Source organism: Ovis canadensis, chromosome 26 (genome assembly GCF_042477335.2).
Source record: "Ovis canadensis isolate MfBH-ARS-UI-01 breed Bighorn chromosome 26, ARS-UI_OviCan_v2, whole genome shotgun sequence".
Lineage (NCBI taxonomy): Eukaryota > Metazoa > Chordata > Mammalia > Artiodactyla > Bovidae > Ovis > Ovis canadensis.
This window is the reverse complement of record NC_091270.1, coordinates 30,071,686-30,093,628: the sequence shown is the minus strand read 5'-3', so window position 1 is coordinate 30,093,628 and position 21,943 is coordinate 30,071,686. Positions and strand designations below refer to the sequence as shown.

Sequence of the window (21,943 nt, the reverse complement as noted above, 5' to 3'; positions counted from 1 at the left end):
TGCCCAAGGTAGGGTTTGTACTATTTTAAAATGTTCTAGTTATTATCACAAATTGCACTTATGACTCTCAGAAATATTTTTTACTAGAAAGTGCTAAAACCATCAATTTGATGAGATGATAAAACCATGCTTCCAGATTTGCCAAGTTTCAATTTGGAGCATGTAATGTACCTTTGAGAACCAAATTTTACAGTCTCACTGTTTTGTTTTGTTTTTGTTTTTTTAAAGAGCTTTTGTGTGAAAAGTCCATGGATGTCGTAAGAAAACAGCCCTGTAATCACCTGGATCCTAAAACAGATGTTGATGAGATATGCTTACTTCCTGAGCAGTTAATAGCAACCTCTGTCTGATGTTAGTGCTGGAAACAGCTCCTGCACATATAAATCAGGCTTTCTGGGACTTCAGTGCATCGCATATAGGTTAACAAGCCAAATAACACACGAACATTATTTAGGGATGATATCGAGAAGAAACAGTGCAAATAATGTTTACTGAATGCCTCCATCAGAGGGGTGAAAGGGATGTATCTCAGCTGATGGAAATGTGGAGCTGTTTAATTGTTTCCAATTCACATATCCTGCAGTTGACTCTGGTTTCTGATGTGAGGCTGGGATGCATCAGGCCGCGGAGGTGGCATCTCGTGGTCACCTCCACGGGGCCCCTCTCCTGCCTGAGACTGAGACTGCAGAGGAATTATCACAGCAAGATCATGTTTCAGGGGACAGGACACCCTTATCCAAGGGGCTGCAGACATCCGACCGTGTTTCTTTGCACACAACCACTCTTGAAAGAAAACGAGGGGAGACCTACCTGGCCCTTTCTGGACTGGCTCCATCCCCCAGGTAGCTCTGGCGCTAAAGCCTGGTGCATGCTAGGGGTTAGCATTCAGGCACAAGAAGGAGCCAGTAACAGAAACGGACGTCCTAGAATCTGGAATAAGAAGAGAGAGTAAACTTTCCAGTCATAATATTCTAAATGAGCATTTCAGAAGGGCTACCGAGGGCCCATGGACCCCACAGGGATCTGGCACTTTACCTGAGTACATCTACTTGAAAAAATAAATAAATAAGTTCCAGAACTCTCAGCTCTTCTGACAGTTCAGGTCTGGAGATATTGGCCCAAGTTCAGTTCAAAAGCTTGGCACAAAAAGCACCTTGAAAAGGCTTTGTGAATGGACTTTTACCGGTCACGATTTTAGGGGGAAAAAATAATCCTCCTTCCCCTTCTCCCCTCCTGTTTGCCCAGACAGCTGGCATCCCAGCCCATGCCCAACCCCGTCCATCACTGGCCCCTGGGGGCCCTGAGCCGACAGCCCACGGCAGAGCCTTGGGAATCTGCAGTGTCACTCCCCGGCTGCCTGTCCTCTGCAAAGTGAAGTCATAGGCGTGCATCAGCCAACCTGACTCCTCACTACCCTGCCCAGAATCCTTTGTGAGCTGAAATGAGTCATCACTCCAAGAAAAGCTACAGCCTCCGCCTGTCAGTATGGGGTCCTTTGTCTGTGCGGTGCAGAGACTTTGGGGCTGGGACCGCACCCCCAGCAACGCTTCCCCGGGGTGGGGGGGCGGCGCTGGGGGCCGCCAGGGGCGCATGGTTCTCTCCAAGGGTGGCCCAGGCCCCCTCCCATGCACTGAGCACCAATGCAGATCTTTTCATCATAAAAACAGGAAAAAGGGCAGATGCCTCCGGACTTGGAGAAAACACGCACACATGAACATTGATCTGGCAACGTATACTCACCAGTTCGTAATTATAAACCTGACACACGCGCGCTTTTTTTTTTTTTTTGGTTCCTTTTTTTTTTCTAAGGCTGGCTTTTCATGGCAGAGGAGGACGTGTCTCCCTCCTGTGTGTAACAGGCGGTGCGACCCCGCACCCTGGATCAAAGTTTAGCTGCAGCGAGCTCTTTTGTCATAAATTCCAGTTGCTGGGCAAGTCCTCGCAAGCCCGGGTCGCATCATTCCGGACGCGGCGCCAGCGGCCTTGCAGCAGAGGCAGCCGGGGAGCCGGCGCGGCTTCCGCCGCCAGGAGGGCGGCGTGGGGAATGAGGTCACTGTGTCAAGAGCTCGTTCCTGGCGTGCGGAGCCCCGTGGCTCCCACTGCCACCGGAATTGCACGAGGTGGGATGAGTGCATACGATTTCTTTTACAGCACTGCTCTCTCTGCTTTTTTTTCTTTTCCTTTTAAAAATCGCTGTGCCTCAGATCGGGAAGGCGCGCGTACACACGTACACACACACACACACACACACGCACGATCCCTTCCAGATCTGTGCCAAAATATATCGTTTCACTGCACTGTCTGTACCGCACCACACGCGCGGATGAGCCCCACGCCGAGCCCCTCGGGCACAGGCACGTGTGCTCACTGTATTTACACACCCACAGACACACATACACGGGGAGGAACTCATTTAGACAGGACCTTGGAGAAGAATGATTCATCTCTATTTACAAGAAACGACACAGAGATGGCTGGAGAAGGAAAGAGGGTGGGAGGGGGTAGGAGAGGAAGAGAGGGGAGGGGAGGAGAGGAACGCTGACCATCACGTTAAAACCAGAGAAAAATGGAGTCCAAGAGGAACGGAAAAATTAAGAGCGACCTGAATGAGGGTGTGTTAATTCCTCCAAACAAAATAATACCCAGGCAGGCACCTCTCACTAGCTCCATTCAGAAACCAAAGAGATGTTGATAAAGATAAATTATCCCCTACTCGGAATGGAAGTAGATTTGGGTAGCCAAGGATGCCTGCACCACAAATTCTCCCCCATCCTCTCCAGTAGCTAACCAACAGTAAGGATGAAGCACAGGATGAGACTGGAGTTGGGAAGTACAAAAATGTCATGCATCTCTCAGTAAGACTATCCCGCAGCCCTGAGTTAGAAAGATCACCAGGCTAAAGCCTCAACAGCATCACGTCATCTCTTCACTCCTGTGATTTAGCCTGTCTTTAAAATTTCTATTTGTTTATTTCTTGGCTCGGCTCCAAGGCATGAGGGATCTTAGTTCCCCAACAGGGATGGAACCCATACCCCTGCAGGGGAAGCGCAGAGTCCTCTACCACTCGACCACCAGGGAATCACCTAGCCCATCTTCAAGGACCACTTTCCACAGAGCTCGGGCCCTGTCCAAGTCATTCACATCCTCTGGTGAAGGCTTTCTGTAACCCCACACAGCAGTTCCCATCCTGCTCTCGGAAAACTAAACAATGTAGAAATCTGTCTCACAACTCATCCACTGGCTACAAATAATAATCCCACCCCTACATTCCAAGCCATCTCCTCGCTCACTGCCCACCGTCTGGGACACCATAGGTAAGTACACACAGTCCATGTGCATGTACGGGTCCACTGGCACTTGTGATCTCCACATGGTTAAACAAAGCTTCTTCAGCTCCTTCTCCAGCGGATCCTTCGCAAACTCTCTGCCCGCACGGCTGCTGCCTTTGCTCCCGCTCAGGCATGTCAGTCTCCCTGTAAAGCTGTATGAAGACTCAGGTAGACTTTAGCCGTGTCTCCCCAGGCACCCTCAACTCCCCCACTCTGGACTCTATATACACTTGGTCTGAGACAGTGGTAGGCTTTCAGCTAGTGTCATACTGTCAACCCCCAGAGAACTTTTCTACATTATCTGTGTTTAAATAAGGTCTCATTGATCCAATTAAAAAAAAAAAAAAGAAAAGAAAACCTCATCAATGATGCCATAGACATCAGATATGGTCTGATGGTAATTTTCCCTTCCAGGAGGTATTAATTCCCCTCATTGGACATGTGCCCAGGGCTCTATCTGTGACAATGACTCAGCCTGAAACCCACCACCACCAAGGCAGGTCACCTTTACTCAACTGTCTCTGAGCTTGGTTCTGCTGGTGGTCGTTATAAATCCACCAAAATCCATCTAACTCAGCCCATTCCTCTTAGGCACAGTCTGATCACTATAAGGTCCAAGAGTGTTGTGTTAGTCGCTTAGTCGTGTCCGACTCTGTGACCCCAAGGGCTGTAGCCCACAAGGCTCCTCAGTCCATGGGATTCTCTAGGCGAGAATACTGCAGGGGGTTGCCATTTCCTTCTCCAGGGGATCTTCCTGACCCAGGGATCAAATCCAGGTCTCCCGAATTTCAGGCAGATTCTCTACTAAGTCACCAGGGAAGCCCATAAGGCCCAAAGCCATGCCTAATAAATAAACCTTGCACTTAAGAAAGCGATGACATACTGAGTAAAAGTTAAGATCTTAATTGAGCTATTGTGACCTCTGGCCATTTAAGAGCATCTTGGGAAGAAGTTCGAGACACTGGACCAGCTCTTGATTGCTAAAAACTCAAGTTTCCTCTAGGACACAGACGAGGTCGAATAAATGCATAAAGAAAACAACAACAACAAATGTTCAAAGAAAAGGGACGGAAAATCACCACTAAAAATATATTCAGATTTTCTAATACCAAACATGTATATTTCCATCTCTATGTGGGCCTACTCTGCCCGTGTATAGATATTCATCCAAACTTTACAAGGACCCAATAAAGTAAGTACTGTTACTTAAAAAAAAATTTAGATTGTGAATCTTTATTAATCTTTTTAATAATACTTTCCACCTTGTTTATTGGAATATAGTTGCTTCACAATGTTGTGTTAGTTTCTGCTGTGCAACAGAGTCAATCAGCCACACATATACATATACATATATCCCTTTTTTGGGAAGATAAATATTGTTGTTATAGCCATTCTTTAAACTTTATTTTCTAGTGCATTCTTTAAAAAAAAAAAAAAATGTTTGGCCTCATCTTGAGGCATGTGGAATCTCAGTTCCCAAATCAGATCAAACCCATGACCCTTGCATTGGAAGCTTGGAATCTTAACCACTGGACCACCAGGGAAGTCTCAATAATCACCATTTAAAAAAAAAGATTAATTGCCTTCCTCAAGCTTCCACAACTGATTAAGTGCAGAGACTAGATTTGAACCTAGGGCAGGAGACCTTAGAGTCTGCCTCTCAACTATTATAATAAAATAACCACTGGAAACAAATTTTTTTTAAAAAATCCTTAAATTTTTACCTTTAAAGGGAAGCCAGCTCACCTCATTAGCACATAAGACCCGCAGAGTGAGACCCCCGGGCTGGCTCCCTTTAGCAGCGGTTGCCTCTGCTCAGTCTTCCAGCCCCTGATGGAGTGTGTTCCAGCCTCAGCCGCAGACTGCCCAGCGCCATGCAAAGGAGCGTAACTGACCTACCAAAACCACAACCACACGCTCACGCCATAGTCCTACTAGTAAGAAGTCGAGTTTATGATGGACACGCGTTCGCCTCAACTCAGAACAAAGAGCTGAGGCTAATGTGAAGTCAAGGCACTCTGCTGTCTCGTGTGCCAGTCTCTGATGGAGGGAGGAATGCGAGCATCTCCTGCAGACATAATTAGCACTCCTTCTCTGCCTCTTGCTCCTTTGAATAATAGCTTCGGTGTTACGGTAATGATTTACAAACATCATACAGAATATCACATAGGTGATTTCCTTGGTGGATGAGATGTGGGCAGAGGCTTTGCTGGGCATGTGACTGGTTCCTCAGCAGAGGCTTAAGTAGCATCATCAGTCCTGACTCAGACTCAGGATCCTTCAAAAACACAGATGACTAACGGTAGAGCGTGGTCTTACGGCGACTGTACTTGATAACGCAGAGAGTACTGGATGTTCTCAAATCAATTAAAGATACTTATTGGAGAAGGAAATGGCAACCCACTCCAGTATTCCTGCCAGGAGAATCCCATGGACAGAGGAGCCTGGTTGGGCTACAGTCCAAGAGGTCGCACAGAGTCGGACACAACTGAAGTGACTTAGCACGCACACATGCAATGAATATTTACATGGGTACACAGACTTTTTCATGAACTGATGACATGGTCTCCACTCTCAAGAAACTTCTAGTGCACTTGAGGAGCTAAGATAGTCACATATAAAAAATACCAAGAATACAACAGTGTGTTCCAAAGGGAGGAACAGGTAGCAAATTGGTACCTCTAAAAATCTGGGAGATCTGTGTCTCTTTTGCTGTCTTGCATACAGGGTCATCGTTACCATCTTTCTAAATTCCATACATATGCGTTAATATATTGTACTGCTGTTTTTCTTTCTGACTTACTTCACTCTGTATAATAGGCTCCAGTTTCATCCACCTCATTAGAACTGATTCAAATGCATTCTTTTTAACAGCTGAGTAATATTCCATTGTGTATATGTACCACAGCTTTCTTATCCATTCCATCTGGACTCTGTGGGAGAAGGCGAGGGTGGATGATTTGAGAGACTAGCATTGAAACATGTATATTACCATATGTGAAACAGATCACCAGTCCAGGTTTGATGCATGAGACAGGGTGCTCAGGGCTGGTGCACTGGGATGACCCTGAGGGATGGGATGGGGAGGGAGGTGGGAGGGGGGTTTAGGATGGGGGACACATGTACACTCATGGCTGATTCATGTAATGTATGGCAAAAAACACTACAATATTGTAAAGTCATTAGCCTCCACTTAAAATAAACAATTTTTTTTTTTTTAATCTGGGAGAAAGAACCTGGGCTGACACAGTCAGGAATGGCTTCAAGGGAGGGGCCAGCTCATCCTAGAATCTGGACAACGGGGAAAGGGCTACCATCAGGGAGAACATGAGCTCCGTGAAAAGAAGGATTTTTGCATGCTCTGTGTTTTTACAGACACACTCTTTTTCTAAAATTGAAGTTTAGTTGACTTACAGTTTTGTGCCAACCTTTGCTGTATGGCAAAATGACTCAATTATACACATACAGACATTCTTTTTAAATATCCTTTTCCATTATGGTTTACCATAGGATATCGACTACAATGCCTTGTGCTATACAGTTGGAATTTGTTGTTTATCTGTCCTACGTATAACAGTTTGCATCCGGTAGTCCCACACTCCCACTCCAAATGCTAGTCTATAGCTGCTGCTGCTGCTAAGTCGCTTCAGTCGTGTCCGACTCTGTGAGACCCCATAGACGGCAGCCGGCCAGGCTCCTCCATCCATGGGATCCTCCAGGCAAGAACACTGGAGTGGGTTGCCATTTCCTTCTCCAATGCATGAAAGTGAAAAGTGAAAGTGAAGTTGCTCAGTCGTGTCCTATTCTTTGTGACTCCATGGACTGCAGCCTACCAGGCTCCTCCGTCCATGGGATTTTCCAGGCAAGAGCACTGGAGTGGGGTGCCACTGCCTTCTCCCTAGCCTATAGCAATACTATATTAAACCTACCCTCATTCAACGTAATTAACTCAACAGACATTTATGAAATACAACGTGTCAAACATTTATGAAATACCATGTGTAAGCCTCTCTGCTTGTTACGGGGTCAGTATAAAGTTGAAGAAGTTACAGCTCCTCTCCTCACAGCTTTGCACCAACGTCTGAGCCATTCAAGGCAAGGAGGGACAGAATACCACGAGAACAAAGAAAGATGGCTATTTCTGATACAGGAGAAAGATGGCAAGGAAGCACGGTGGCAACTGGGCAGCGCTTTAGGAAGGAGGCAACAGGTAAGGGACTTGGAAGATGGGTAAGGACGGGGGAAGGAAGAGAGAAGTCAAGGATGCCTTTCCAAGGAGTGAAGCAGTGTGCAGGGTGATGACGTGAAGCAGAACGTCCAGGAGGTTCTGGAGCACGGCCAATGGTCTGTCTAGCATGGCTGGCACAGGAGGATTCAGGGAGGAGACGGGTAGAGATGAACCTGAATGGTGGGTCAGGCTAGGTAAGATTTTGAAGAACATGAAATTCTAAGAGAAAGTCATTAAAGGTTTATACAGGTGAGTGATGCTACTGATGCTGAAAAGTTTAGGTTTCTCTGGCAACAGGGTATAGGATGCATCCAAAGAGAGAAGAAAATTCATTCCTGAAACAAGGGAAGAGCCTGTGATGAGAGGCCAAATAAGATGCAAAGAGGGCTTAGAGGCACAGAGGCGTGACATACTTCCCTGTTCCACAGAAGGACCTGTCCAAAACATCCAACGGGAAATATTAGAACACCATCAGAAACACATTGCTAGAAGTGCTGTGCACACCTAACACCACTTGCCCAGAATCCACCCAACTGTGTCTGCTCTATGGTCTGGAGCAGAGTCCAGGGTAAAACAGTAGCTCAAACTGAGAAATAAAGGAAAAAGACAGAACCCTCTAGACAAAATCCTCTGGGTACCGATAAGAGCTCAGACTTTGCTTGTTGGCTGAAAGCTGGGGAACAGGCACAAATTAAAACTTCAGCGAAAGTGGTTTCAGAAACAGAACGCTCCAAAGTTTTCAAAGCCTTTATAGCCCTGGGTTTACTAAGTTATGTGCCTTTTTATTAGAGTAGAAGAAACAATTTCAATTAAAGTTGGATTTGATGCAGCACGGTACAGGCAAGGAAACTAAATATTTAAAGAACAAATACACTTGGTATCCCTACAAGTGTTAGCGAGCACCAATATCCACACAAAGTGAAGAGCGTGGCTAATCTACATAACTTATAATTCTCAAAAGTCTCTGGATCAGTCACTTCTCATAGGATTCTTTGTCTGTTCAGTCACTAAGTCATATCCGATTCTTTGTGACCCCACGGACAGCAGCATGCCAGGCTTCCCTGTCCTTCACTATCTCCTGGAGTTTGCTCAAACTCACGGCCATTGAGTCGGTAATGCCATCCAACCATCTCACCCTCTGGTGCCCTCTTCTCCTTTTACCTTCCATCTTTCCCAGCATCAGGGACACAGAATAATGGCATTTTCGAGCTGGAGAAGACAGAAAGTCATCTAGTACATAATCATTTGACTAAAGGTAACCTGAGGGTTCAAGTAGGGAAGATGACTTGCCCAAGGTCACACAGAGTTGGTAGTAAAGTTAGGATTAGTATCTGGACCGCCTGAGCCTCAGTGCAGACATCTCTCTCTTATTCCACAACATCCTGTACAATCTATTCAAAGAAAATTAAGTTCTAAGGCTTCTCCAGATCACTCTGGCTGTGACACTATAAATTACGGAGGCAGATGTGCAATTTTCCATACTGCACTGTGGGATGGATTGTTTGTCTGCCCGCAGTTCTTCTCATCAATGTCCAAAGAAGGCAAGGAAGGAAAAAGGTAAGAGTAAAGTGAGAAAAACTGAGAGCCTATGAGTCTTCCATTTAGAAGACAAGAGTTGAAATATGATATCTTGACTTAACTGGTAAGAAAACTGTGGAGAAGCGAGGGGAAAATGAGAGCTTACCTTTCTCAAAATTATGCTTTTTCTTTTATTACAACAGCATTTGGATTTGTAGACTATTCGTTTCTAATGCACCTGAAAGCATCTCAGACATTTCTACATCATATTTTCCATCGCACAGGAGTGACTGGATGCCCAGAAAAGTTTTCAAAACACAGGAAAAAAGTCATTGTCTTGAAGTCTCCCTGAAATTCACACAAGCTATGGATTATACTCTCTAATAGACTGCTTCTGTCTTAACAATAAAAATTATAAAAACTGTTATCCATTGAACACCATTCAACATTACTTCCCCAAATGTACAGGTGAACTCACCCTCTGGGAAGACTGTCCATGACGGTGTTGAAGTTGTAGAAACCTTCAGTGAGGGCCCTGGTCCCTGGAGGCAAATATGCCTCCAATTTGAGAAGCAACAACTACGTTTGAAAATACATCTGAAAGGGTATCTCCCAATTAGCTTTCAAAGTTATCCTCAGCGTTTCTGTTGCTTTAAAGAGATACCATTATTGAGTCCTAGAGCTCTTTTCACTGGAATTAGTTAGAAGGTCAAAGAGCTGAAAACTGAATTACTTTAGCACTGGGTTATTTAATTACGACTGAGTTATCCTTCCTCCTCTGTAAGATGGAATCAGGGGAAAAAATATGAAAGTCGCAAAAGCTGCCATATTTTTTCAAAGGAGACATATCTGCAGAACTAACCTCTGACCTCAAGGTGCTTCCAATTAACTAAGGAATGAAACATAAACACACATGAAAAGAAGGCATCACCATACTTCCCCATGAAATCCATGAATAAGAGAGGAAAATGACTGAAACCAGGTCCAGATGACGGGCAAGCAAAGGAACACCGGCCAAAGCTTCCCCTCATGCAGCTGAGCTCCGCATGCTCGGTTATATGCATATTTCCCACTGGCTCCCATAGGACCCGGCAGAAGGGGTGAGCGGCTAAACCAACCCAGGCTTCAGAGAACTTGAGTCTTTTCATAGACTGCTTTCCTGACATTTCAGTATGCCCTGCTGCTGCTGCTGCTGCTGCTGCTGCTGCTGCTAAGTCGCCTCAGTCGTGTCTGACTCTGTGTGACCCCAGAGACGGCAGCCCACCAGGCTCCCCCGTCCCTGGGATTCTCCAGGCAAGAACACTGGAGTGGGTTGCCATTTCCTTCTCCAATGCATGAAAGTGAAAAGTGAAAGTGAAGTTGCTCAGTCGTGTCCGACTCTTAGTGACCCCATGGACTGCAGCCTACCAGGCTCCTCTGTCCATGGGATTTGCCAGGCAAGAGTATTGGAGTGGGGTGCCATCGCCTTCTCCATCAGTATGCCCTGAGCTGACTGCTAATGGCTCCTCAATCCCTATTCCTAGAATGAGAACAGGGTTCAGATTGTATATGCAGGAGCCCCAACAGTGGTTGAAAATAGTAGTTTCAGCCTTTAAAATGATCAATAGTTTTTGAAGGAAAAAAAACATTATTTGCGTTCATTATCACAAACTTCTCGTTTCCTCTAACCTCTTCTGCTGACCTCAACTCTTAGGGTTATCTCCATACAGTCTCATAGAAGTTAGATTACACACCTTTATTAATAAAGTGTTTATATGCGCTCAGTCATGTCCAATTCTTTTGTGACCCCACAAATTGTATCCCACCAGGCTTCTCTGTCCATGGGATTCTCCAGGCAAGAATACTGGAGTGGGTTGCCATGCCCTCCTCAAGGGGATCTTACTGACCCAGGGATCGAACCGGTGACTCTTTTATCTCCTGCACTGGCAGGCAGGTTCTTTACCACTAACCCACCTTTTCTTTTTTAAGGAATTTTTAAAGGAATTCCAGCAAAATGCTGAATAGGATATTGCATTTGTTCCCAGACTTAAGGGGAAAGTATTCTCTCTATTAAGAATGATTTTACTGCAGTTTTGTTTTTATCAGACTAATGTAGTTGTCTGCTATTCTTAGATTAGGTGCTTTTTTTTTTATTAGGAATGGATACTGAATTTCAACTGCTTTTTCTGAATCAATTGATATTATCCAATAACTTTTCTTCTTTAGTCTGTTAATAGGGTGGATTACACTGATTGATTTTCAAATGTCTTGCATTCCAGGGCTATTCCCAACCTGGTCATGGTTTATCATTTTTATAAACTGCTGGATTCAATTTGCTAATATTTTGTGGAGGATTTTCCCATCTATGTTTATGAGGCACACTGGTCTGCAGTTTTCTTTTATTACGCTATCTTTGTCTAGTTTTGGCATAAAGATAACACTGGTTTCATAAAATGAGCTATGAAGTTTTGCCTTCTCCTCTATTTTTAGGGAAAGACCATGTAGAATTGGTGGTATTTTCCCATAAATGTCAGGCAGAATTCAGAATTCTATCTGAACCTGTTTTGGGGTTTTGGTTACGGGGGGGGGGGTGGTGGTAAAAATTTTAACTATAAATTAAATGTATTTAAAGGATACAGGACTGAACTTCCCAGGTGGTCCAGTGGTTGGGAATCCACCTGCCAACGCAAGGGACATGGGTTCAATCCCTGGTCTAGGAGGATTCCACATGCCACGAGCCAGCCAAGCCTGTGCACCACAACTACAAGCCTACATGCTGTAACTACTGATGCCTGCGTACCTAAAGCTGTGCTCTGAAACTAGAGAAGACCCCACTCGCTGCAACTAGAGAAAGCCTGCACCCAGCGAGGAAGACCAGACTTAGCCAAAAGTAAACAAACAATTAAAATAAAAGGCTACAGGACCATTCAGGTCATTTATTTCTTCCTGACTGAGTTCTGAAAGGATGTTCTTTCTTAGAAAGAACATTTCTTTCCATTTCATCCAATTGCTAAATTTAAGTGCACAGAGCTGTCTCTAGCAGTTGCGTCTCATACTTCCAATGTCTGTGGGGTCTGCAGTGACATAATCCTCTTTCATGCCTCCTATTGACAATGTGTGGCTTACTTGTTTGTTCATCTCGATTTTATTGCTATTTTTAAAGAAGCCGCTTTCGACTTCATTGGTTTTCTCCATTAGTTTTGTTTTCCAGTTCATTGATACCTACTCTTTATTATGTCTTTCCTTCTGCTTGCTTTAGACTCACTTTGCTCTTCTTTTCCTAGTTCCTTTAGCGGAAGCTTAGGTTGTTCATTACAGATCTTTTCTTTTTGAACACGAGCATTTAGTCTTTTTATTTTCTGCTGAGCCCTGCTTTGTGTGCTTCATAGGAATTGTGATATGATATATTTTTATTTTTGTTCACCTCAAAACATCTATTTTCCCTGAGATTTCCTCTCTGGCCTACAGATTACTTCAAAGTACATGGTTTAATTTCCTAGTTTTGGGAGACGTATCAGTTATCTTTCTGTTATAGATATCTTGTTGAATTCCATTATGATAAAATAACATACTTTGAATTATTTAAATTCTTTTAACTGCTTTTAGGTTTCCTTTTCTGTCTCAGGATAGCAGCTATCTTTGTGAATGTTCTCTGAGGATTTGAAAGGAATGTATATTTTGCTATTTTGAGGAAGAACACCTTATAAATGTCAGGTAGATCTAGTTGCCTAATGGTATTGTTCAATTTTCCTGTATCCTTCCTGCTTTTCCATTTACTTGTTCAATTACTGAGAGAATGGCTGAATCCCCAACTATAACCATCCATGTCTCCTTCCAGTTTTATTTTGCCCTATTCACCCCGAATCTCCATTGTTAGGTCTGTACACATGTAATGTACTGTTTAAAAAAAAAAAAAAAGAACAATTATTTTGATGAGAACACTTAACATGAGATCATTCTCTTAACAGATTTTAAAGTGGACGATAGTGTACGATACAGTATTGTCCTCTATGGGCACAAAGTCGTACATGAAGTCTCTAGCATTTACTCACCCTGCATTACTGAAATTTCACACCCCTGTTTCCCCAATTCCTCCAGCCCCTGGCAACCACCGCTCTACTGCTTGCCTTCATGACTTTGAGTTGTCTTTTATTTATATTTATTTATTTTATTTATATTTATTTATATATTTTATATACATTTATTTATTCATTTCAGTGAAATGGGTCTTCACTGCTGCACAAGGGCCTTCTCCAGCTGCGGTGAGCTGGGGCCCCCCTCCAGGTGCGGTGTGCAAGCTTCTCGTTGCAGTGGCTTCTCCTGTGGAGCGTGGGCGTTCAGGCTTCAGCAGCTGCCACACATGGGCTCAGTAGCCGTGGCACACGGGCTTAGTTGCCCCAGAGCATAAGGGATCTTCCCAGACCAGGAATCAAACCGGTGTCCCCTGCATTACCAGGCAGATTCTTAACCAATGGCCTACCAGGGAAGCCCCAGACTTTGACTGTTTTAAATAATTCATGGAAGTGAAACCCTGCAGCATTCATCTTTCTGTGACTGGCTTATTTCACTTAGCATAATGTCCTTCTGGTTCGTCTATGTTGTCGCATATTGTACAATTTCTTTCTTATTTAAATAAGGCCAAATACTATTCCATTGTATGTAAGTACCACATCTTCTTTATCCACTCATCTGCTGATGGACACTTCGATTGTTCCATGTATCTTGCCTGCTGTGAATAATGTTGCAAGGAACACGGGAGTGTCAATATCTTTTCAAGATTCTGCTTTAAGTTCCTTTGGATAAAAACTCAGAAGTGGGATTGCTGGCTCATACGGTAGTTCTGTTTTTAATTTTTTGAGGAAAATTCACACTGTTTTCCATAGCAGCTGCATCATCTTACATTCCCACCAACAGTGTACAAGATCTGCAACTTCTCCAATCTTCGCCAATGTTTTTGCTTTTCTGAAAATAGCTATCCCAACAGGTATGAGGTGATATTGTGGTTTTTATTTGGATTTTCTGATGACTAGCGATGTTGAGCATCTGTCCATATACCTGTGGGCTATTTGTATATCTTATTTGGAGAAATGTCTATTTAGGCCTTCAGTTGTTCAGTTACTAGCTTGTTTCTTTGTCTGCTATTAAATTACAGGAGTTCCTCACATATTTTGGAAATTAACTCCTTATCAGACATGTACCTGGTTTACAAATATTTCCTCCTGTTCTGTGGGTTGCCTGCCTTTTATTTTAGGTGATTGTTTCCTTCGCTGTGCAGAGCTTTTTAGTTTCAGTATGGTCCTACTTGTTTAACTTCGCTTTTGTCGTCTGTACATTGGGTATGATTTCTAACTATAATCACTGAAATCATTCAATGACAATCATTGCCTAAGACCAACATCATACAGCTTTGCCTCTGATCTTCCTCCAAGAGTTCTGTAGCTTCAGGTCTTACATTTAAACCTTTATTCCAATTTGAGTTTATGTTTGTATATGGTGTATGAGGTACATATACTTTTTAACGACATATTGGTGAATTTATCCATTTATTTTTATGCAATGTTCTTTATGTTTGGTAATTTTCCTTGCTCTAAAGTCTACTTTTTCTGACATTGATAGGTCCACTCCAGCTTTCTTTCTTTTTTTTTAACTAGCCTGGATTAATCTGATTAATCCATTCCATGTAATATTAACTTCCATTTATTTAATTTTTATTAATATTTTCATGGTATATCTTTTAACCTTTAAACCTACTCATGTCATTATATTTAAAATATATTCAGTTCAGTTCAGTTGCTCAGTCATGTCCAACTCTTTGCGACTTCATGGACTGCAGCACGCCAGGCTTCGCTGTCCATTACCAACTCTTGGAGCCTACTCAAACTCATGTCCATCGAGTTGGTGATGCCATCCAACCATCTCATCCTCTGTCATCCCCTTTTCATCCCGCCTTCAATCTTTCCCAGCATCAGGGTCTTTTCCAATGAGTCAGTTACTAGGCAAAGTAGCCTTTGATCATTTTTTAAAAAACCCATTCTAACAATTTCTGCTATTTATTTGGTAGTTTATACTATTTATATTTGATGCAGTGAACGCTTTTATAGTATTTATTAATAGCTAAATAATCATGTAATTATTCTATTTTATCTATTGAGCTTTTACTATATTTCTTTGTATGGTATTTTTAGTTATTGTTTTATGCTTTTTCAGTTGTTGTTATCCAGTTAATAAGTTATGTCTGACTCTTTGTGATCTCATGGACTGTGTAGCCTGCCGGGCTCCTCTGTCCATGGAATTTTCCAGGCAAGAATACTGGAGTGGGTTGCCATTCCCTTCTCCAGGAGAATCTTCCCAACCCAGGGATTGAACCTGGGTCTCCTGCACTGCAGGCAGATTCTTTACAGTCTGAGCCACCAGGAAAGCCCCAGAGAATCCCATGGACAGTATGAAAAGGCAAAAAGCTTTCCATACATGTACTTAACTTCACAATCTACTTAGATGTAATATTTTTACCACTTCGGGTGACCAACCTTACTACCACGCTGGTTTCTTTACCCTTCTCCTTTATATGTCATAGTTGCCCTATGTATTACATCTATATATACTGAAAACTCCATCGGTGCCTATATCTGTTTTCCATCATCATATATATTTTTAAAAAACTTAAGAATGGTTATAACTACATTTATCCAAATATTTACCATTATTGCTTTTCTGTCATTCCTGATGTTTCAAGTTTTCCTCTGGTTTTTTTTTTTGGTCATGAGGCATGTGGGATCTTCAGCTCCCCAACCAGGGATCAAACCCACACCCTCTGCATTGGAAGGCAGTCTTAAACACTGGACCACTAGGGAAGTCTCTTCCTCTGGTATTATTTCCTGTCCTTCACCATTTCATTTGGACCAGGTCTTCTGGACATGAATGCTTTGGTTTTCTTTTAACTGAAAATGTCATTACTTTACCTTCATATCTGAAGGATATGTTCGCTGGATCTTTTCAAAATAATAGTCCACTTCATTCTGGGCTTTGTGGTTTCAAATGAAAAAATCTCCAGTCTTTTCTACTTGTTGTTCTAGCATGTGTTGTTTTTCTCTAAATGCTTTCATTTTTCTCTTTTTAGTTTTTAGCAGTTTACCATATTTCTGAACATAGGTATCTTTCCATTTATCCTGTTTAGGATGTTAGGCTTCTTGAATCTGAAAGTTTATGTCTTTTACCAAATTTAAAAGCGTTTGGTCACTTATTTCTTCAAACTTTTTTTTTTTTTTCAAATCACACCACAACTTTGATAACACAAAAACTTCAGCCTCAAAAAGGTAACCACTTCAGCTCATCTATCTGCCAACATACCAAAGAGTTCCCCCTCCCCAGCTCCGTGAGAAGAGCAGATGGACACGTCAACTAGAGCTGACTTCCTTTTTGGTGGTCCTGGCCTCTTCGGCACCATATTTGCTTTAGACTCACTAATGAGCAAGCTGTAGTGATGGACGTGGGTGCCGTACTCTCGCTCACCAAGTCCACATCTGGCACGAGGACTAACGGGCTTGGTCTTCCGTGTCAGACAGACCGGGAGACGTGGATGCTGCCCACAAAGCAGACCATTAGCATCAGATGCGATTATTGCCCCGCTCCCCCCCCGACCCCTGTCTTTCATCTCCAGCGCACAGAGAGGAGCAGTGGGTTCTTCAAAGACCCCCCACTCAGCCCTGGCAGAGGCTGTGCCGCTGAGACGGGAGACAGGTGCGGCCTGAGGTTTCCACTCAAGTATGGCCAGTCCTCCTACTGCTACTTTAAACTCTTGGCGTTTGGGGGCTTCCCAGGTGGCGCTAGTGATAAAGAACCCGCCTGCTCATACAGGAGACACAAGGGATGCAGGTTCCATCCCTGGGTCGGGAAGATTCCCCTGGAGGAGGGCGTGGCAATCCACGCCAGTATTCTTGCCTCGAGAATCTTATGGACAGAGGAGCCTGAGAGGCTACAGTCCGTGGGGGCGCCAAGAGTCAAACACGACTGAACTGACTTAGCACACTTGGCGTTTGGGGACCCCAGAAGCGTGCTACTCCAACTGGTTCCCATCTGAGCCCGAACAGCTTCTGCCCTCTATCAACACAAAACATTGCACCAAAAGTAAAACTCTCAGACATTACCTCTCAACAATTACACCCCCAGCCACAAATAACTTGACCCCCAAACTAATGGTCTCCTCCCAGGGGGATACCATGCAATGGTTTCATTAGAAAGAGCTCTATGACCCAGAGGAGTGGGTTGGGGGTGGGTGGGAGAGAGGCTCAACAGGGAAGGTATGTATGTGTGGCGGTGGTGGTTTAATCTCTAAGCCGTGTCCAACTCTTACGACCCCACGGACTGTAGCCCTCAAAGTTCCTCTGTCCATGGGATTCTCCAGGCAAGAATACTGGAGTGGGTTGCCATTTCCTTCTCTAGAGGATCTTCCCAACCCAGGAATCGAACTGGGGTCTCCTGCATGCCAGGCAGATTCTTTACCTACTGAGCTATCAGGGAAGCCCGTTAATCTATGCTTTATTGAGAGTCTATAGGTACCAAGCATTATCAAGGAGGCTTTCCATATCCCTTTTCATTTACCTGTCACAAGTATCTTTTGAAATAAATCCTATTATCTCCATGTTATGCATGAAATCTAGGAGAGTTGGGTAACCTCTAGGGACCCAGTCAATAAACAGCTTAATGCTAGATAGTCATGGTAACTATGATATTGACACAGTTATAGCAACAGAAGGGGAAAGGTTTTAAGCAAAATTCAACAAAGGAACAATCTGCTTCTTTTAATAGCTCTCAAAAGTATTTAGCAGACTAAGTTACAATTTCCACATAACCTAGATCATCCCCTCTAATGATAAACTTATGTGCTCACATTGAAGATGGCCAACAACTATTTTTAATTCTGTGTTTCAATGTTAGTGTTTAGCATCTTCCATCCTCCATAGCCATCTGTAGTAATCCTTTTATTTCATGAACCAAACTGTGTGGTTTGGCCTGAGCACACAACCTCTGCTGAGCATAGCTTCTAGAGAGACTGGGTTCCTGCAAGGGGTGCAGCGTGATGAAACAGTGAGGTCGCTGATGGACTCACGAGACCCATCAGTCTGTCAGTCAAACGCAGAAGAGCTGACTTAGATGACGGTGGTTCGTTCCACCTTTGGCTTTGCAGTTCCAAACAGTGGACTTATCAGTTTCTTTGGGGGAAACCAGTCATGTGTAAATCATTAAAGGGAAATCTGGACTCTAAATTCACGTCTAGGGTCTGAGTTCCCTTTGGCTGCTTCTAGAAAGGAGGGCTCGCCAGGGCGCCAACCTTCACCTGCCTCTCTGCCCTCGCTACTCCCCTACGAAGGGAGGCCCACCCATGATCCCTCCCCGGCTGTAACCCTCAGATCCACAGAGGCGATGGGGGCCAGCCCTCTCTCTTTGGTCCTAAAACCCTCCCTAGCCTCCTGACTCATCTCTCTCTCCTCTGCCATCACCGGACAACTCCATGGCCCCAGTGCCTCAAACTCAACATGTCCAGAATTGAGTGTGTGATCTTTCCCATAAACCCTGGGGTCTCCTAACCAGATTATAGCACCGCCGTCGATGCAGACACGTGACCATGAATGGAAGACTCCTGTTTTCTCGTCACTGACCATCCCTCACCAGCTCCATAACCTAAAGACCATCAGTCTACTCACTGTCTGGATGTGTCTAAACCTGCCACTTCTCTCCCGTTTTGCTGTTAGACAGATCGCTGCCTCACTGGACCACCAGAAAACCACCTTTGCCGGTCTCCTCCACCCACCCTAAATACACTTGAGTGCCAGAATACACTTCCTGTCCGATGTTCCTACGTTTATCTAGCATGCCTGGTTTCATACGCTTGAACGTAGGGATGTTATCAATATCAAAGACTCTAAATACACTGATATCAATGACATCCCTGATTTCAAGTGGATAAAACCAAGGATCAACACAACTGATAAAATTTTCTTATCCTATCAGAAAGATATCCCTCTAGAATAACGGATCAGAGTTGAACAACAAATCATTTTTTTCTCCTATTCCAGCAGGGAAGATATCCCAGGAAGGCCAAAAGAATTTGGTCACTGGAGCAATGAAATGCCAACAGGATATAAAGTGTACTGGCATTTATTGAGCAGCTCCTACACAGCAGGGACAATGTAGCAGGCACTTTATGCGGGTAAACATAACCAATACAACCCTGTGATGCAGGGATAATCTTCATTTAAAGAGCTAAGACTAAGTAATCTATTCTTTGTCTCCAGGAAGTAAATGGTACAACCATGATTCAAATGGGGTTCTGTCTAGTATTCCAAAGCTCTACACCTCCATACCTGCTCTTCCCAAGAAAATGCCAAAGCTTACAAGAGCCGTGTGTAGATGACAGATTTCTATACATGGTATAACTGCTTACATTTAATTCAACCATAATACTTCCTTTCTCACTGAAACTTCGCATTTTGGGAACAGAAGGCTGGTGCGTTGACTGAAGGAGGGACTAGGTAGAGATGAGAACCGTTGCTGATAAGGAAATTCAACAGACAACACAGCTCAGGTTTCAGCGATCCCTTGCATCTCCTGTGACTGAAGTCAAGAGTCACTTTTCCAACAACCTAAATGTCCATCAACAGATGAACAGATAAGGAAGACGTGGTACATATATACAATGAAATACTACTCAGCTATAAAAAGGGATGAAATGATGTCATTTGTAGCAATGTGGATGGACCGAAAGAGAGTCATACTGAGTGAAGTAAGTCAGAAAGAGAAAGACAAATACCAAATGATACCACTTATAGGTGGAGTTTAAAATATGACACAAAATTCGATCATAGTTATGAAACAGAAACAGACTCACAGACACAGAAACCAGACATGGGATTGCCAGGGGGGCAGAGGGGTGGAGTGGGCGTTTGGAGTTAGCGGAAATGAACTCATGTACATAGAATGGATAAGTAACAAGGTCCTACTGTATAGCACAAGGAGCTATATTCAATATCCTGTGATAAACCATAATCGAAAAGAATATTGAAAAAATGCATATTTATGTATAACTGAATCACTCTGCTGTACAGCAGAAATTAACACAATATTGTAAATCAACTACACCTTCATTTAAAAGGAGCAACTTTTGACATAAAAACCCATCAATTTTTTTAGCAACCTGATAAGATATATGTAACAGCACCTACTTCATACTTAGCACTAGACCAAGCATTAGGAGGACAAAAGGAAAATAAAGACATGGTTCAATTCAGTTCAGTTCAGTCACTCGGTACTGTCCACCAAGGAAACGATCAACTCGGGTGCCAAGATAAACATACAGTCATTGATAAAGGCAGCCTTTTCCAGGTCACTCAGTGGTACAAAGAATCTGCCTGCAATGCAGGAGACTCGGGTTCAATCCCTGGGTCAGGAATATTCCCTGGAGAAGAAAATGGCAACCCACTCCCTCCAGTATTCTTACTTGGGAAAGCCCATGGACAGAGGGGCCTGCAGGGCTACAGCCCATAGGGTCAGAAAAGTGTTGGATATGACTTACCAACTAAACAACAACAACTGTCCGCCTCCAAGTAAATAATCTACTCAAGGATGCCAAGATAAACATACAGTAATTCATAAAGGCAGCATCTGCTATTCTACCATTATAGCATTAGATATTACATGCAACTTTACCATGTGGTCAATCTAAATAAGAGCTCCAAATACAAAAGAATTTGACATATTAAAATCATACACATAGGTAAATTACCCATCAAGAAGGAGATTCTATATCCTAAAGACCTGAAAAGTTGTCCTTTCTAAACATGACATTTGAATATTAATAATCCATCTGAAGAACTGATCTAAAGCAGGTCCTCTCCCTTGAGTATTTTCCAGTGCTGTTAACTCAACTAGAAAACCCTCCTCTTCATGAATGGAGGAGAAGTACTTTTCATACTGGCCCATGTTTCAATTTTTAACATATCAAATTAGCATGTTGTGAATTGCTAAGGTTTTATTTTTATCATATTAGAAAGAACATAACATTTCTAAATGGATGAAATCAACATGTAACACTGAGTTCCCTTTACAAGAAATTGTGTCAGTTACAACCATTACTTTAATGGCACTTGATTAATGAAGTTAAGCGTTGTACAGATGCAACTTTCTGATGTCATCATAAAGTCCATAAGAACAGAGACCATGTTTTTCTCAGCTGAGGATAAGAGTTACTACCTCCTCATGTTTCCATTGGAAAGAACTTCCCTTAGAATAAAGATCTGGGTGTGTACATGGGTCCCCTCCTTCTGACCTCTGGGAGGCAGTGACTTTTGTGACCAGCGGACAAGGGAGAAGGATCAACTTAGGGTAAGTAACCAAAAGTCACACTGAAGGAAAGGAGAACAATTAGGACTTTGTCTAAATCCAAAACCCTAAGACTTTTGATATTCTATCTGGCAGAGGCCCTAATTTATTCTCCTTCTTTGTTTTTCCTGCCAAAACTTCCACTTCCACTGCTCAATAAATCCCATTTTCTAAATACGGTGGGCATGTGAAACATTTGTAAAAGGTGGATTTTTAAAGAGAAGTATTTTTAAACCTCTTGAGTCCGTCAAATTATCTAAATACATATTTTTCCCTCTGGATTTGCCCAAAGGATCATATTTTTGAAAACTTTACAAACCATCAATATTATCAATCACATGTTCCTTTTGAACAAAGCCCTTGGCTAAGCCACTAGCTTCATTTGATAATATTAGTGATGCAAGGGAGGCCCTGCAATGCTGTATCTGCCATTAATCTCTAAGCATCGGGCTTCACACCCATCAGAAGTCATTTACTGTGGAGCCCGTCACAGGATGTAATGACTCATACTAGT

At 43.2% G+C, this 21,943-nt stretch overlaps 1 protein-coding gene across 6 annotated transcripts in view; it reads right to left on the bottom strand.

The window, feature by feature from the left end:
• Nucleotides 1-21,943, bottom strand: part of STOX2 (storkhead box 2) — a 194,388-nt gene that overhangs the window by 32,035 nt on the left and 140,410 nt on the right. For 2 of the 6 annotated variants that reach the window (XM_069573196.1, XM_069573197.1), the window contains one exon: nucleotides 811-930. The exons of the other annotated variants lie outside the window; for them this stretch is intronic. In XM_069573196.1, the coding sequence (XP_069429297.1) occupies nucleotides 811-835 (25 nt within the window). In that variant the 5' untranslated portion in view covers nucleotides 836-930. The remainder of the gene's footprint in view (nucleotides 1-810; nucleotides 931-21,943) is intronic. 6 annotated transcript variants of the gene reach the window in all.